The following is a 12569-nucleotide window of genomic DNA, read 5'->3' on the forward strand; positions in this document are numbered from 1 at the left end:
TCTAAACCCCACAACCCCTCCACTTTACAGAGCTCCATGCAGATGCCCTCTGGAGACGATAGCACCTCGCTGACCGCTAGGGAAGATGCCAGCATGCCCAGGTCCACGTTAGGTGAGCACCAGTTCTGCTTTGAGAGGATTCCCATTGCTTTTCCTTGCCCCATTGCTGTCGAGTATATTCAGCCAGGACACATCATGATAGTTCAGAAAACCAGTTTGGTGTCCCCTGAAATCCGGAGACTCATCACTTCTAAGAAAAACTGCCTAAACCTTACATGGGTTAACTCATTGTTAAACCAACTTACATATTAAAAATTAAATGTTAACTTCAGAAATTAAATATATAAAAAGGTATACTCGGAAGCCCATCTATATCCCTGTTTCTCTCTCATTTCTACTCACTCCCTGAATGAAATACATTTCATTTCTGGATTGTCCTCCTTTGTATGTTTTTAAAAAGTAAGTGGGTGATTTACATGTGTATATGGATAAGTGTGTCATTTCCTTCTTCGCTTACTAAATGTATTCTTTTGCATCTATATTTAGTATCATTGAAATACAAATGTTCAACAACTTCATTCTCATTTTTTCTCAGCTGTCTAGTGTAGTCTGCTGGACAAACATGTGATAGTCTATTCCATTCATCCTTTTTAGCATATAGATTGAATGTGGGGTTTTTATTATAAATATTGTTACACATTGAAGCAGGTTCATACATTTTTTTTAAGTGCTGCAGGGCAGCAGAGATCACAGCATGTTTCAGTGATTAAAAGTCGTGTTGTGCATTCATTTCAGGAGACTCGGACACAGTTGCAGGGCTGGAGAAGGAACTGAGTAATGCCAAGGAGGAACTCGAGCTCATGGCTAAAAAAGAAAGAGAAAGCCAGGTAAGTTTGTTAGTGAAGACCAGTCACGGAATCCTGTTGTTTCCTTCAAACTGCTTTATACTTTAAACATTCCAATTATCCATGTATAATGCCTGGCTCCAAATGCAAGAGACACCTTTCTTCTTTTTGGAGAGGAACACAGATTGTTGTATGACTTCATCACCTCAACAAGATGCTTTCACTGCAATGGAGGCATCAGATCTTTTTGCTTCTTCCTCCTCTTGGTAAGCAAAATAAAACAATTGTAAAGCACTTTTGCCAAACAGAAGTGTGTGTAGCTCCTGTCTAACATGATGGCGTCGGATGCATGAACTCTGCAAACAGTGAACAGGAGGTGGATGTGCATGAGCAATGCTGTGCACTGAGCACTCTTCATGTGCTCCGTGCTGGTCAAGTGAAATGGTGGGATCATCACTAATAGGAAATACTATTTTTTTAAACACAGATATGGGGTCTAACGCCTAAATTGAGGCTTAAATTCAAGTCTTAAAATGCTGATTGACCAGTAGCCAGGCAGGAAGTATAGGCAGGGCAACCGGACTAGGAGAATTCTAGGAAGAGGAAAGTCAGTTACCAGTCAGACACAGAGGAAGCAAGATGAGAATGCCTTACTGAGAAAAGGTACCAAGCCACATGACTAAACATAGATGAGAATTATGGGTAAATCTAAGTTGTAAGCGCTAGTAATAATAAGCCTGAGCTAATAGGCCAAACAGTTTATAATTAATATAAAAGCCTCTGTGTGTTTCTTTGGGATTGAATGTCTGCAGGACCAGGCAGGACAGAAAGCTTCATCTACATATTGTGCTGACTGATGGCAAGATTCCTTTGTAGTAGCAACATGCTCTTCACCAGGAGGCCTGTAGTTTGGTGATCCCTGGTGGTGTCAGCAGCTATATCTGCTCAATACCTTAGTAATTCATTAAGCGGTATAAAATACAGACATTCTAAATCCACCATGTTTTCATGTATTAGCTGAAGTATTCACATAAAATTAACAACATTTCTTCTTGCTTCTGCTAGTTGTAACCAACTTTTAAATATCCCAGCGACCCCATTAATTAAATTTGTTATTTATAGTAATAGAAGATATGGAAAACATTCTTACGGTTTCTTTTAGAGTATCCTTTGATTGCACACTCATGTTTTATTGATGTGACCCATGGCACTATTCTTGTGTTACTGACTGGTTGTGATATGCCGTGAGACAGCATTCTCCTCTCCTGTTGGTTTTTTCTCTCCACAGATAGAACTGTCTGCTCTACAGTCCATGATAGCTGTACAAGAGGATGAGCTGCAGGTGCAGGCTGCTGACTTGGAGTCGCTGACCAGGAACATACAGATCAAAGAAGACCTCATAAAGGTCTTTCACAGCTTTTCAAAACCACTGGAATAGTGTATGCCTCAGCTAGCTGTAGGGCATCCTCACACAGGATCCTGAATTCTCTGGCCTTGAACTAGAGCAGAAGGATCTGCCCCTTGCCCCTCTGCTGTGTGACATCATCACCGTTTTCATGTTTGCTTCTATTTTTTCTAGGACCTGCAAATGCAGCTCGTTGACCCTGAAGACATCCCAGCCATAGAACGTCTGACCCAAGAGGTCCTACTTCTTCGGGAAAAAGTTGCTTCAGTAGAACCCCAGGGTCAGGAAGTTTCAGGAAACCAGAGACAACAGGTGAGTTCTTGGGACACAGGTTCTTCTGTAGCTTCTGCCCCATATCTAAGCTTCTCAGTGCAGAGTCTTCAGAAAGTCTGTGTGCCTCGCCTGTGTACCTGTCTGCACGGCCCTCTCCCTACCCACCTCACTCCAGTCTGCACTCCTGACTGCTCTCTCTCTGCCGGCTACACGTTCTTATGGCCCGTCTTCAGCATGGCTTACGGCTCTGGGTGGGGAGTGTCTCTCCTAAGCTTTCCCCTAGATCTAGACCAGCGTGTGTGACAGTGTGGAGCTGCTCAGTGAGTACCTAGTGAAAGGGCTTCAGAGAGAGCGCTAAGTTGTTGGTGCTTCTGTCTTATCATCCACCCTTCCTGCATCCTTCCATCTTAGATCCTTCCCTTTCTCTAGGCTCTCCCTCTCCCTCCCTCAGTCTCGCTCCCATGTTGGAACTTGACTGATAGTTTTTCGGGTATAAAATGCTAACAGGTGTAGTATTGATGTGAAAGCCGTGAAAGCTGAAGTGATACACTGGCAGTCGGTCACCGTGTGCGCTCATCCCGCAATTTGTCTCTCAGGATTTTCTGTGGCTCTGTGGCTCACTTTGCTCTTCCCACATTGCTGCCTCTCTCTTCCTTAGCTGCTGCTGATGCTAGAAGGACTGGTAGATGAACGGAGTCGGCTCAACGAGGCCCTGCAAGCCGAGAGGCAGCTGTACAGCAGCCTGGTCAAGTTCCATGCTCATCCAGAGAAGTAAGAGAGGGGCCGCCTGGCTCACTTGCCTTCAACTTTCATTCTGTTTCTTTCTTTCTTTTTTTTTTTTAAATCAAGTTTATAATGATAAATAGATGTTTACAAAGAGGAGGAAATAGGAAGTTACCCACCTTGTGATTTGTTGTATGGCTTGACCTGAGCTTCGGGGTCTGAATCTTAAATTAGAAATGGGATTTCCCATTGTTACTGCAACAAGGGTGCAGGCCTTGCTTATCCTCCAGCAGCGAACACAGGTGCCACACCAAGACTGCACTTGTTCACTTAACCCTCGCCTTTGAGACCAGTTACCTTAGGAAGTCTGGTGGCCCAAGCAGCATAGACGGCTCTTTGGGAACATGCCGACTCCTATACTTGATGGCTAACCCATTTTCCTTCCATGTGGCCTGTTTAATCAGCTCTGAGAGAGACCGAACTCTACAGGTGGAACTGGAAGGGGCCCAGGCATTACGCAGTCGGCTAGAAGAAGTTCTCGGAAGAAGCCTGGAGCGCTTAAACAGACTGGAGAGCCTGGCCGCCATTGGAGGTGGGGAACTGGAAAGTGTGCAAGTTCATCACAAGCATGCCTTCTGAGCACTGGCAGTGGGTCACACTGCAGCCCGGGATGGAACCCTGTTCACACTAACCAGAGAAAGTCGTGTCTGACCGGACAGAAAGCGTGTGACTTACTAATGGTAGGATTGTGGTCACTCGCGGCTCCTGCAAAGGGAAGTCACCGTAGTGCCCCTGAGCTTCACTGCGCTGCTGTCTCTGTTACACATGGAGGTCATGAAGGATACCTGCACACCACCTTAGATCATTCCATTTTAATTTCCCATAGCCACTCACCCTTCCCTTAGCCTCTGCTCATTCCTCTACCCCTTCCGCGGGCCAATAAAGTTTCCCCACCACCACCACCCATTCCACATGTCCCATATCATGTCAGAAAATGCATGTGTGTGTATTATTTTTGCCATCCAATCAAATCCTGCTCTCTGAAAGCAATTTTTGACCAAATAAAGGACTAGAGTAAGTTTCAAGTTTAGGGAGAGATTGGGAGTTCATAGAGCGGCTTTGGGGAGAGGTGGAGCCGTACTAAGGATAATCAAAACCAGGAGAGTGGACTTAGGCTAAGTTAAGGAGCAGAGATCTTAAAGGTGTTTACATTAGATCTTGCTCTCTAAGGCTGCTTCAGAGTTGACTGTTGAGAGTCACAGACAAGATCAGATTAGAGGACTTTAAGTTCTAGTCTATAAAAGTCTGTAACATTCTTGTTCCTCACCGGCCTAGGGCTTCTGCAAGCCACAGGCGTGGCCTTTAGTCAGAACAGGACTTTAGAGGAGAGGTTCCGAATCCAAGTTCTCTAGGGAGAAAGATGGTAGTCTATGTGGTGTTTCCCACCCTCCCCCCATGTTTCATTTTGTTTTGGGTTTTGGTGTTTTGTTTGTTTGTTTTTTTGAGGTAGGGTCTCACTGTGGCTGGCCTGGAATGTGCTGTGTAGACCAGACTGGCTTTGAACTCACAGAGATGCACCTGCTTCTGCCTTCTGGGTGCTAGATTAGAGGCGTGGCCACCTCCCCCCCCCCCCCCCCGCCTGTCAGTACCCTTTAAAGCAGCGTTTTCCTGTGTCCCAGCATCAGAGAAAAGTCTGTTTCTAGATCCCCGTTTGGAGGTGACACGGGTGTGTCCTTTACTTACCCCTGCTCGATGTATGTATGTCCTCACACAAGAGGAAGGAGTTCTCTGGGTGCCAAGGAAGACCAGAGGTCCGTGTGTAGGATTTAGTCACCACCTCTACTTTCTTAGAACAACAAAACAGATAGAGACAGGAAGCTTCAGATTTTGTCTCTAGCATCTTACATGTCAGGAAAATGAAAAGGAACAGGTTACACAGGGGCTGTGGATTCTGCACCATAAGGTTTCCTACTGCTGAAAGTATGGATTTCCTAGAGGAGAAGTTAAGGCTTCAGCTCCTCTGAAGATGGTACTGAGGGAACATAATTCAGGCTTTCCAGCACCCTAAGAAAGACTGAGTCCCCTTCCGAAGCTAGACCGAGTACATGGTTTTTCCTTTTCCTTCCTTTTTGCCCTGGCACTTTATATCCGTGTGCTGCCGTGCTGCTGTGTTACATTCTGAATTCTCTCCGAGAGTCCGTCACCTCAGCTGTGTCCGTAGCCGATGAGCGCCAGTCAACCTGAGGTGGACAGGAGGAGAGTATTCTAAACACCCTGGAATCGTCTGGTGAAGTAGTTCACAAAGATTGACAGTCATGGCCTTCCTTATAACGGATGTGCTATTTCAGTTTTAACAGGGGGAAAGGGAATCATTTGATAGGAAAGATAAAGGATGTTTGTGTAAGCAGAACCAGCCGATTTTCTTAGTCCCCTTGTTTTAAGGCCTGCCTGCACGAAGCTTCATCTAACTAGCAAATAGGGAAGAGGGAAATAGAACTGAGCTATAGACACGTCAGTCAAAGACAGTCTGTCGGTCATCACAGGGCTTTTAGGAATGTGTTTACTTTACTATTAGACCAACAAGGTTTTACAAAGCTGCTATTAAGTTTCAACTGTAGGTGACTCTTGGGTTCTGAGGGTTCCCAGTGATCAATGTCTGTTAATAATTAGGCCATCTGTCAACCTCTAACAAGAGCAGGTTGATAGACGGGTAAATGGTTGATTCCATAAATGTGACGAAAATTTGGTACTAACTTTCTGGCCTTGATGCTAGACCGAGGCCGGGGACTGTGCTGCCTGGAAAGAATGTGCTGGGCCCACAAGCTCGTGCAGTGATTTGTCATCTGGTTACAGAACACAGTCCTTATGAACTATTGCGTGTAAGCCACAGGTGGATGGTACTGTGATTCTATACATCATTCCTTTCATTGGATTCACATGTTCGAATCTTCATTCCTCTGTAGGAGCACAGACTGTTAGCTGTATTTGTTTGCCTTTGTCAGGACTTTTAAGAACCTTTCAATAAACTTAGATTTAAAGTGCCATGTACTTGTAGAAGCTTGTGCTTCAATAAAAACTTCCTTGAAAGAAAAATCACGAAGTAGATTTTCCCACGGGCTTGGCTTATTTAGAAGCATTGAGCTTTAATTTAGAAAAATCCATTATTGATAGATTTCCTTTTTTTTTTTTTAAGTTTTTTGAGACAGGGTTTCTCTGTGGCTTTGGGAGCCTGTCCTAGAACTAGCTCTGTAGACCAGGCTGGTCTCGAACTCACAGAGATCGCCTGCCTCTGCCTCCCGAGTGCTGGGATTAAAGGCATGTGCCACCATTGCCCGGCTATTGATAGATTTCATTTGTCTCAGATTTCCTGTTAAATAGTGGGGAAAATCTGCAGAGTAAAGGTCCTAATGGGTCAAGTAGACAAGTCTAGTTTTGGGAACTATTGGGTTGAAAAAGGGATTCCAGGAAAGTTTGGTTAAGGAATAAAATGAAAGTCCTTCTGACATACTTTCTCCAAACTCTCTCCTAACTTAGACATTGTTGTTGCTGTATATTTGATTTGGGGGCTTGAACCCAGAAATTTGTACATGCTAGGGAGGTGCGGCCCCACTGAGCTTACACTCTCTACCACAGGTTTAAATCATATTGAAATCCGATTGTTGGTAGGCTTCTAGTGCTCAACATCTTTCTGATGTTCTATTTTTTTAAAGCAATTCAGTCAAGTTATAATTTCTGGAAAGGAATAGTTGAGCTGTTTTAATATGCCACCCTACTTTGGCATGATGTATGCTTTGTATCTCCCCGACTTCTGCTTCATCTGCCTCCTTACCCACAGCTCTTCGTTCAGGTATAGACGCAGCAATGTTTTTACCACTGCTGATTGTAGGGAAAGCATTCAGCTATATTACAGGTAGCAAGAGACCTATTAAGGAGCAAAGAAAATCAAAACACAGGGAGGATTTCCACCGGCATAACGAGTCTCCTCAGAGGGTTTTGTAGATGGGACTTACAGGGTTTACACGGAAGTGGCATCTGTGGAGGAGATAGTGCTACCACGTGTACGCTTGTTTGTGCTCCTAGTTCAGTATCGATTGTAAGGGCTGCGCTTACAGCTTCAAAACAGTTGAAGAAAGTTGATTCAGCCCTCTCTCTCATCTCTGACCTCACATTGGCATCTCAGGGTGAGGGAGAGAAGGGGCAGGTCACACTGCACTGCCACCTGCCCCTTTCTGGGAGTAAAACTGAATTGGCTGCCTGACCTCCTCAGTTAAGCCAAGCCGGAAACACTTTCCTGCTTTGGTTTTCCTCGAGCTGTGCTTGCAGAGCTCTGAGCCCATTGTTCAGGGATTCCTTCAAACGCCACAGTTATAAAAACCAGGCTTACTACACAGAACTCCTGCGGCAATTTTCTCCTTTTTATATAGGAGTCGCAAAGTCATCGCATTTGAAACTCCTGAAAACCCTCAGCTGTCTCCTCAGCAAGGGTCATTGGCAGTGGCCTGCAGGAGAAGGGGAAAGACTTCCTATGTCCTCAGAGCCATGCTGTTACTCTATGCTTAAAGACTGCCTAGCAGAACCAAGGGCGTTAGTTTTCCTATTTAGAGACTAGCATCTTGTGAGATGCAAGCACATATTTTCTCGTTTTTCTTAGACAGAGGCTTCTTTTGGTAGTAGAGACCCATTATATCCTAGAGAAGAAGGGTAAAGTCCACCTGTGCCAGCCACTTCAGTAGAGTAAAACCGAGGATGCAGGAGTAGGTTGAACATGGCAACAACTTCTCTAGGATAAGAGTTTCAGATCTCACCGCACTTGAATTGAAGTGGCTTCCCTTGCCATTTGTAACAGTAATTAGAATTAGAATTAGAAAATAAACATATTACCTTTGATGTACTCTTGAGTACTGACAGAAGGTAAGTCTTCATTTTTTTCCTATATAATCGCACAAGCCAGGATGAGTTTTCCCAATAAAAATTAGCATTAGAATTTATCACCAACAGAGAATGAGAAATGCAGAGGAAATCGAAAACTGTATGTCCAACAAGTTTTACCAGATGTCAGGTAAGAATAATTTAACTTACAAAGTGATACACTCATGTTGTTTTCCTTTTTCATTGTTTGAAATCAAATTCCTGAAGCTAAAGTCTCTATTATACCGCCTTCCTTATGCTAAAGCTGAAAGAATAAAATAGAATGTTCGAGAGTATCGCAAAACGTCTGGTCCAAAGTGACCTGGGGCTCAGGACTGTTACACGCATGGGCTCTGCTCTCTAGACTTTGACAGAGGCTGGTAGATTTGCTGTTAGTGGCACGGGCTTGCTTTGTGCAGCTGTCTGTCACTGCACTAGAGAGTGACTGTCCACCCAAACACCTCAGAAGCATGTACATAGATACGTGTGCTCTGTAGGCCACACATCCCTGAGTTCAAGCTGTTATTTAATTTTTTTTTTTGTGTGTGTGTGTGTGGTTTTTTGAGACAGGGTTTCTCTGTGGTTTTGGAGCCTGTCCTGCAACTAGCTCTGTAGACCAGGCTGGTCTCGAACTCACAGAGATCCGCCTGCCTCTGCCTCCCGAGTGCTGGGATTAAAGGCGAGCGCCACCACCGCCCGGCTCAAGGTGTTATTTAATAATGAAAGCAATGTTGCTTGCTTTCATCACGTGAAATTTTGTGGGGTACTGAGGAAGGGTGATTCACAGCAACTTGAGATGAAGAAAGAAGTGCACATTGCATGATCAGACCCATGGCCCTCACTTCCAGGACTTTCCTCACCAAATAAGCTGCTTCATTTTTCTCTAAGTTCATTCTTCACAGAACTGTGCTGTTAAACTGTAAATATCTGCGCTGTGGAGCCTGTGCTTTTTATATGTGTGTTGGGAAATCAGCTAATTTAGTAGAGACACACCAAAACTTGCTACTGATCCAATAAAAGTATCAGAGGCCAACAGAAGCTATTTGGTTTCGTTCTTAAAGACTTAGGAGAAAAGATAGAAGAAGCTCATCCTCTTTTTCTTTTCCTTTATAGGAGTCAGTCTGTTATCATTGTACTAAAGTTCCAAGTCAAAGCCAGACCCTATGCATGCATATTTCACTAAAGAAGAGGAAATGTGAATTTTTTATCCTCCCAAGGAAGTGAGACCAAAGAAACAACATAGTACTTTCCCATATCATGAAATGGGCTTGCTAAGCCTTAAACATCTGTACTTGCTCTCCTTACTGAAGAAAAGTAGTAAATGCAGGCCAATTTGAGGGTCGGTGGCTGCAGTGGGCGGCACCATCTTTAATGAAATGAAGAAAAGACACCACAAACAGGGAGAATTCCTTGACGTGATAGGATCACTTTATAGGACACATTGTGAGCTTGATCTTCCCAGGATGGCCCTAATTTATACATGTCCCGGACAGTTTAAGATGGGTGAAACATGGAATAAGTCATCTTTTGGGGAAGTAGACATTAACGTCCTATTGAGATTGTGTACCCTGGAAAGTCATTCGGATTATAATTTACTTTCCCGTCACTTAGCACAGCTTCTTCCTTAATGGTATCCACAGTGGACAGCGCTATTAGGAAACATTGCATTGAAAGACAGAAGTGCTCCGCTGTCTAAGGAGAATGTAGCATCTCTTGACGTGACTACAGTCCTGAAGGGAATGGACGTAGAGGAAACTGAAGCTTTATAAAGAGAACTGTTGTCTCTGAGTCTCACCCAGCGTCATACTCCTGAGCCAGAGAGACCTGGTTCGCGAGGTGAGAATGTGTGTGTTCCGATATCGAACACACGGCAGAGCGCCCGGGGATGAAAGTGAGATAGACCGGAGAAGGCTTCCTCTGGGAAAGAACAGTTGGCCTGCAAGCTTACTAAGACTGTGAGCTTCAACTCTTGAAATCTATTTTCAAAGTAAGTTTCCTGTGAGCCCTGCCATGTTCGAAGTTGCTGTTCACATATAAATAAATAAGTTAAGGAAATAATAGTTGTAGGGTAGAATTTGGGGAGAATACCTTGACCCTACCCAGTTTTCGCACGACTAAGATTAAAAGGAAAGTGTGTCAAGTTTCCTTTAAAGCTACTCATGCATAGTGGCATCTCAAGACATGTCTAATCTTATGATGGCAGTGGCAGCTTTCCAGAAGGGATCATCCTGTATCCCTGATGGCCCGGACTTTCCTTCTGGTCCTATGAAGCAGGAATTCAGAAGGAAAGACTGACAGGTAAAGCCAGTGCCATCAGAATTAACCCTTTGCTCTGCTGCCTATATTTATTTTTTTTTTTTTTTTTTTTTTTTTTTTTTTTTTTTAACTCCACAACTCATTTTTTTTTTTTTTTTTTTTTTTTTTTTTTTTTTAACATTTTTTATTGATAAAAGAAGAATAAAGAAAAAAAACAAATTTCCACCTCCTCCCAGCCTCCCCTTTCCCTCCCCCTCCTCCCACTCTTCTCCCTCTCCTCCCACTCTTCTCCCCCTCCTCCCACCCCTCTCCCCTTCCCCCCACTCCTCTCCCCCTCTCTCTCCAGTCCAAAGAGCAGTCAGGGTTCCCTGCCCTGTGGTAAGTCCTAGGTCCTCCCCCCTCCGTCCATATCTAGGAAGGTGAACATCCAAACTGGCTAGGCTCCCACCAAGCCAGCAGATTGCGTCGGATCAAAACTGCGTGCCATTGTCCTTGGCGTCTCATCAGCCCTCATTGTTCGACATGATCAGAGAGTTCAGTTTTATCCCATGCTTTTTTTGGTAATAGTCCAGCTGGCCTTGGTGAGCTCCCAGTAGATCAGCTCCACTGTCTCAGTGGGTGGGTGCACCCCTCGTGGTCCCGACTTCTTTGCTGATGTTCTCCCTCCTTCTGCTCCTCATTGGGACCTTGGGAGCTCAGTCCAGTGCTCCAGTGTGGGTCTCTGTCTCTATCTCCATCCCTCGCCAGATGAAAGTTCTAAGATGATATGCAAGATATTCGTCAGTATTGCGCTAGGATGGGGTCATTTCAGGTTCCCTATCCTCAGCTGCCCAAGGAACTAACTGGGGACCTCAGCTTGGGCACCTGGGAGCCCCTCTAGGGTCAATTCTCCTGCCCACCCTAAAGTGGGTCCCTTAACTAAGGATTGTGGTTCCGTGCTCCCCTATCCAACCTTCCTTTATCCCGATCCTCCTATTTCCCCAAGTCCCCCCTCCTTCCCTTCTACCTTTTCTCACCCCATCTCCCCTTACCCCCTTCCCACCCCACCCCCAAGATCCCACTTTTCTCCCCGGCAATTTTGTCTACTTCCCTTATCCAAGAGGATAACGATATGTTTTTCCTTGTGTTCACCTTCTTACTTAGCTTCTTTAGGTTCGCCAATTGTAGATTCTGTGACCCCTATTTATGGCTAGAAACCAATTATGAGTGAGTACATCCCATGTTCTTCTTTTTGGGTCTGGGATACCTCACTCAGGATAGTGTTTTCTATTTCCATCCATTTGCATGCAAAATTCGAGAAGTCATTGTTTTTTACCGCAGCGTAGTACTCTAGTGTGTATATATTCCATACTTTCTTCATCCATTCTTCCATTGAAGGGCATCTAGGTTGTTTCCAGGTTCTGGCTATTACAAACAATGCTGCTATGAACATAGTTGAACAAATGCTTTTGACATGTGATAGAGCATCTCTTGGGTAAATTCCCAAGAGTGGTATTGCTGGGTCCAGGGGTAGGTTGATCCCAAATTTCCTGAGAAACCGAAACACTGACTTCCACAGTGGTTGCACAAGATTGCATTCCCACCAGCAATGGATGAGGGTACCCCTTCCTCCACAGCCTCTCCAGCAAAGGCTATCCTTGTTGTTGTTGACTTTAGCCATTCTGACAGGTGTAAGATGGTATCTCAAAGTTGTTTTGATTTGCATTTCCCTGATTGCTAAGGAAATTGAGCACGACCTTAAATATCTTTTGGCCATTTGAAGTTCTTCTGTTGAGAATTCTCTGTTCAGTTCAGTGCCCCATTTTTTAATTGGGTTAATTAGCATTTTAAAGTCTATTTTCTTGAGTTCTCTATATATTTTGGAGATCAGACCTTTGTCTGTTGCGGGGTTGGTGAAGATCTTCTCCCAGTCAGTAGGTTCCCTTTGTGTCTTAGTGACAGTGTCCTTTGCTTTACAGAAGCTTCTCTGCTGCCTATATTTAGTTAGATTCTGTGGCCTTCAGCCTTGCTAGCCCTGAACCTCCTAGCCCAAGGACCTCCTCAGTTCACCAGCAATGGCAAAACGATACTGTGGCGGGGTAAGACCTACTGACTGCACAGTGCGCCAGGCGCTGCTCTAAGCACACAGCGGCAGCAAACCCTTTGAAGTCCAAAGTCGT

The 12569-nt window shown here is 44.6% G+C and overlaps 1 protein-coding gene across 13 annotated transcripts in view; it reads left to right on the forward strand.

The window, feature by feature from the left end:
* Window positions 1-12569, forward strand: part of Pde4dip (phosphodiesterase 4D interacting protein) — a 213693-nt gene that overhangs the window by 152645 nt on the left and 48479 nt on the right. For all 13 annotated transcript variants that reach the window (XR_012911416.1, XM_075981819.1, XM_075981818.1 and 10 more), the window contains 6 exons: window positions 31-112; window positions 796-887; window positions 2134-2250; window positions 2425-2562; window positions 3182-3294; window positions 3711-3838. Coding sequence is in view for 12 of the 13 variants with exons in the window: in XM_075981819.1 (XP_075837934.1) it covers window positions 31-112; window positions 796-887; window positions 2134-2250; window positions 2425-2562; window positions 3182-3294; window positions 3711-3838 (670 nt within the window). In the remaining variant the exon portion in view is untranslated. The remainder of the gene's footprint in view (window positions 1-30; window positions 113-795; window positions 888-2133; window positions 2251-2424; window positions 2563-3181; window positions 3295-3710; window positions 3839-12569) is intronic.

This window comes from Microtus pennsylvanicus, chromosome 7, assembly GCF_037038515.1.
Source record: "Microtus pennsylvanicus isolate mMicPen1 chromosome 7, mMicPen1.hap1, whole genome shotgun sequence".
Classification (NCBI taxonomy): domain Eukaryota; kingdom Metazoa; phylum Chordata; class Mammalia; order Rodentia; family Cricetidae; genus Microtus; species Microtus pennsylvanicus.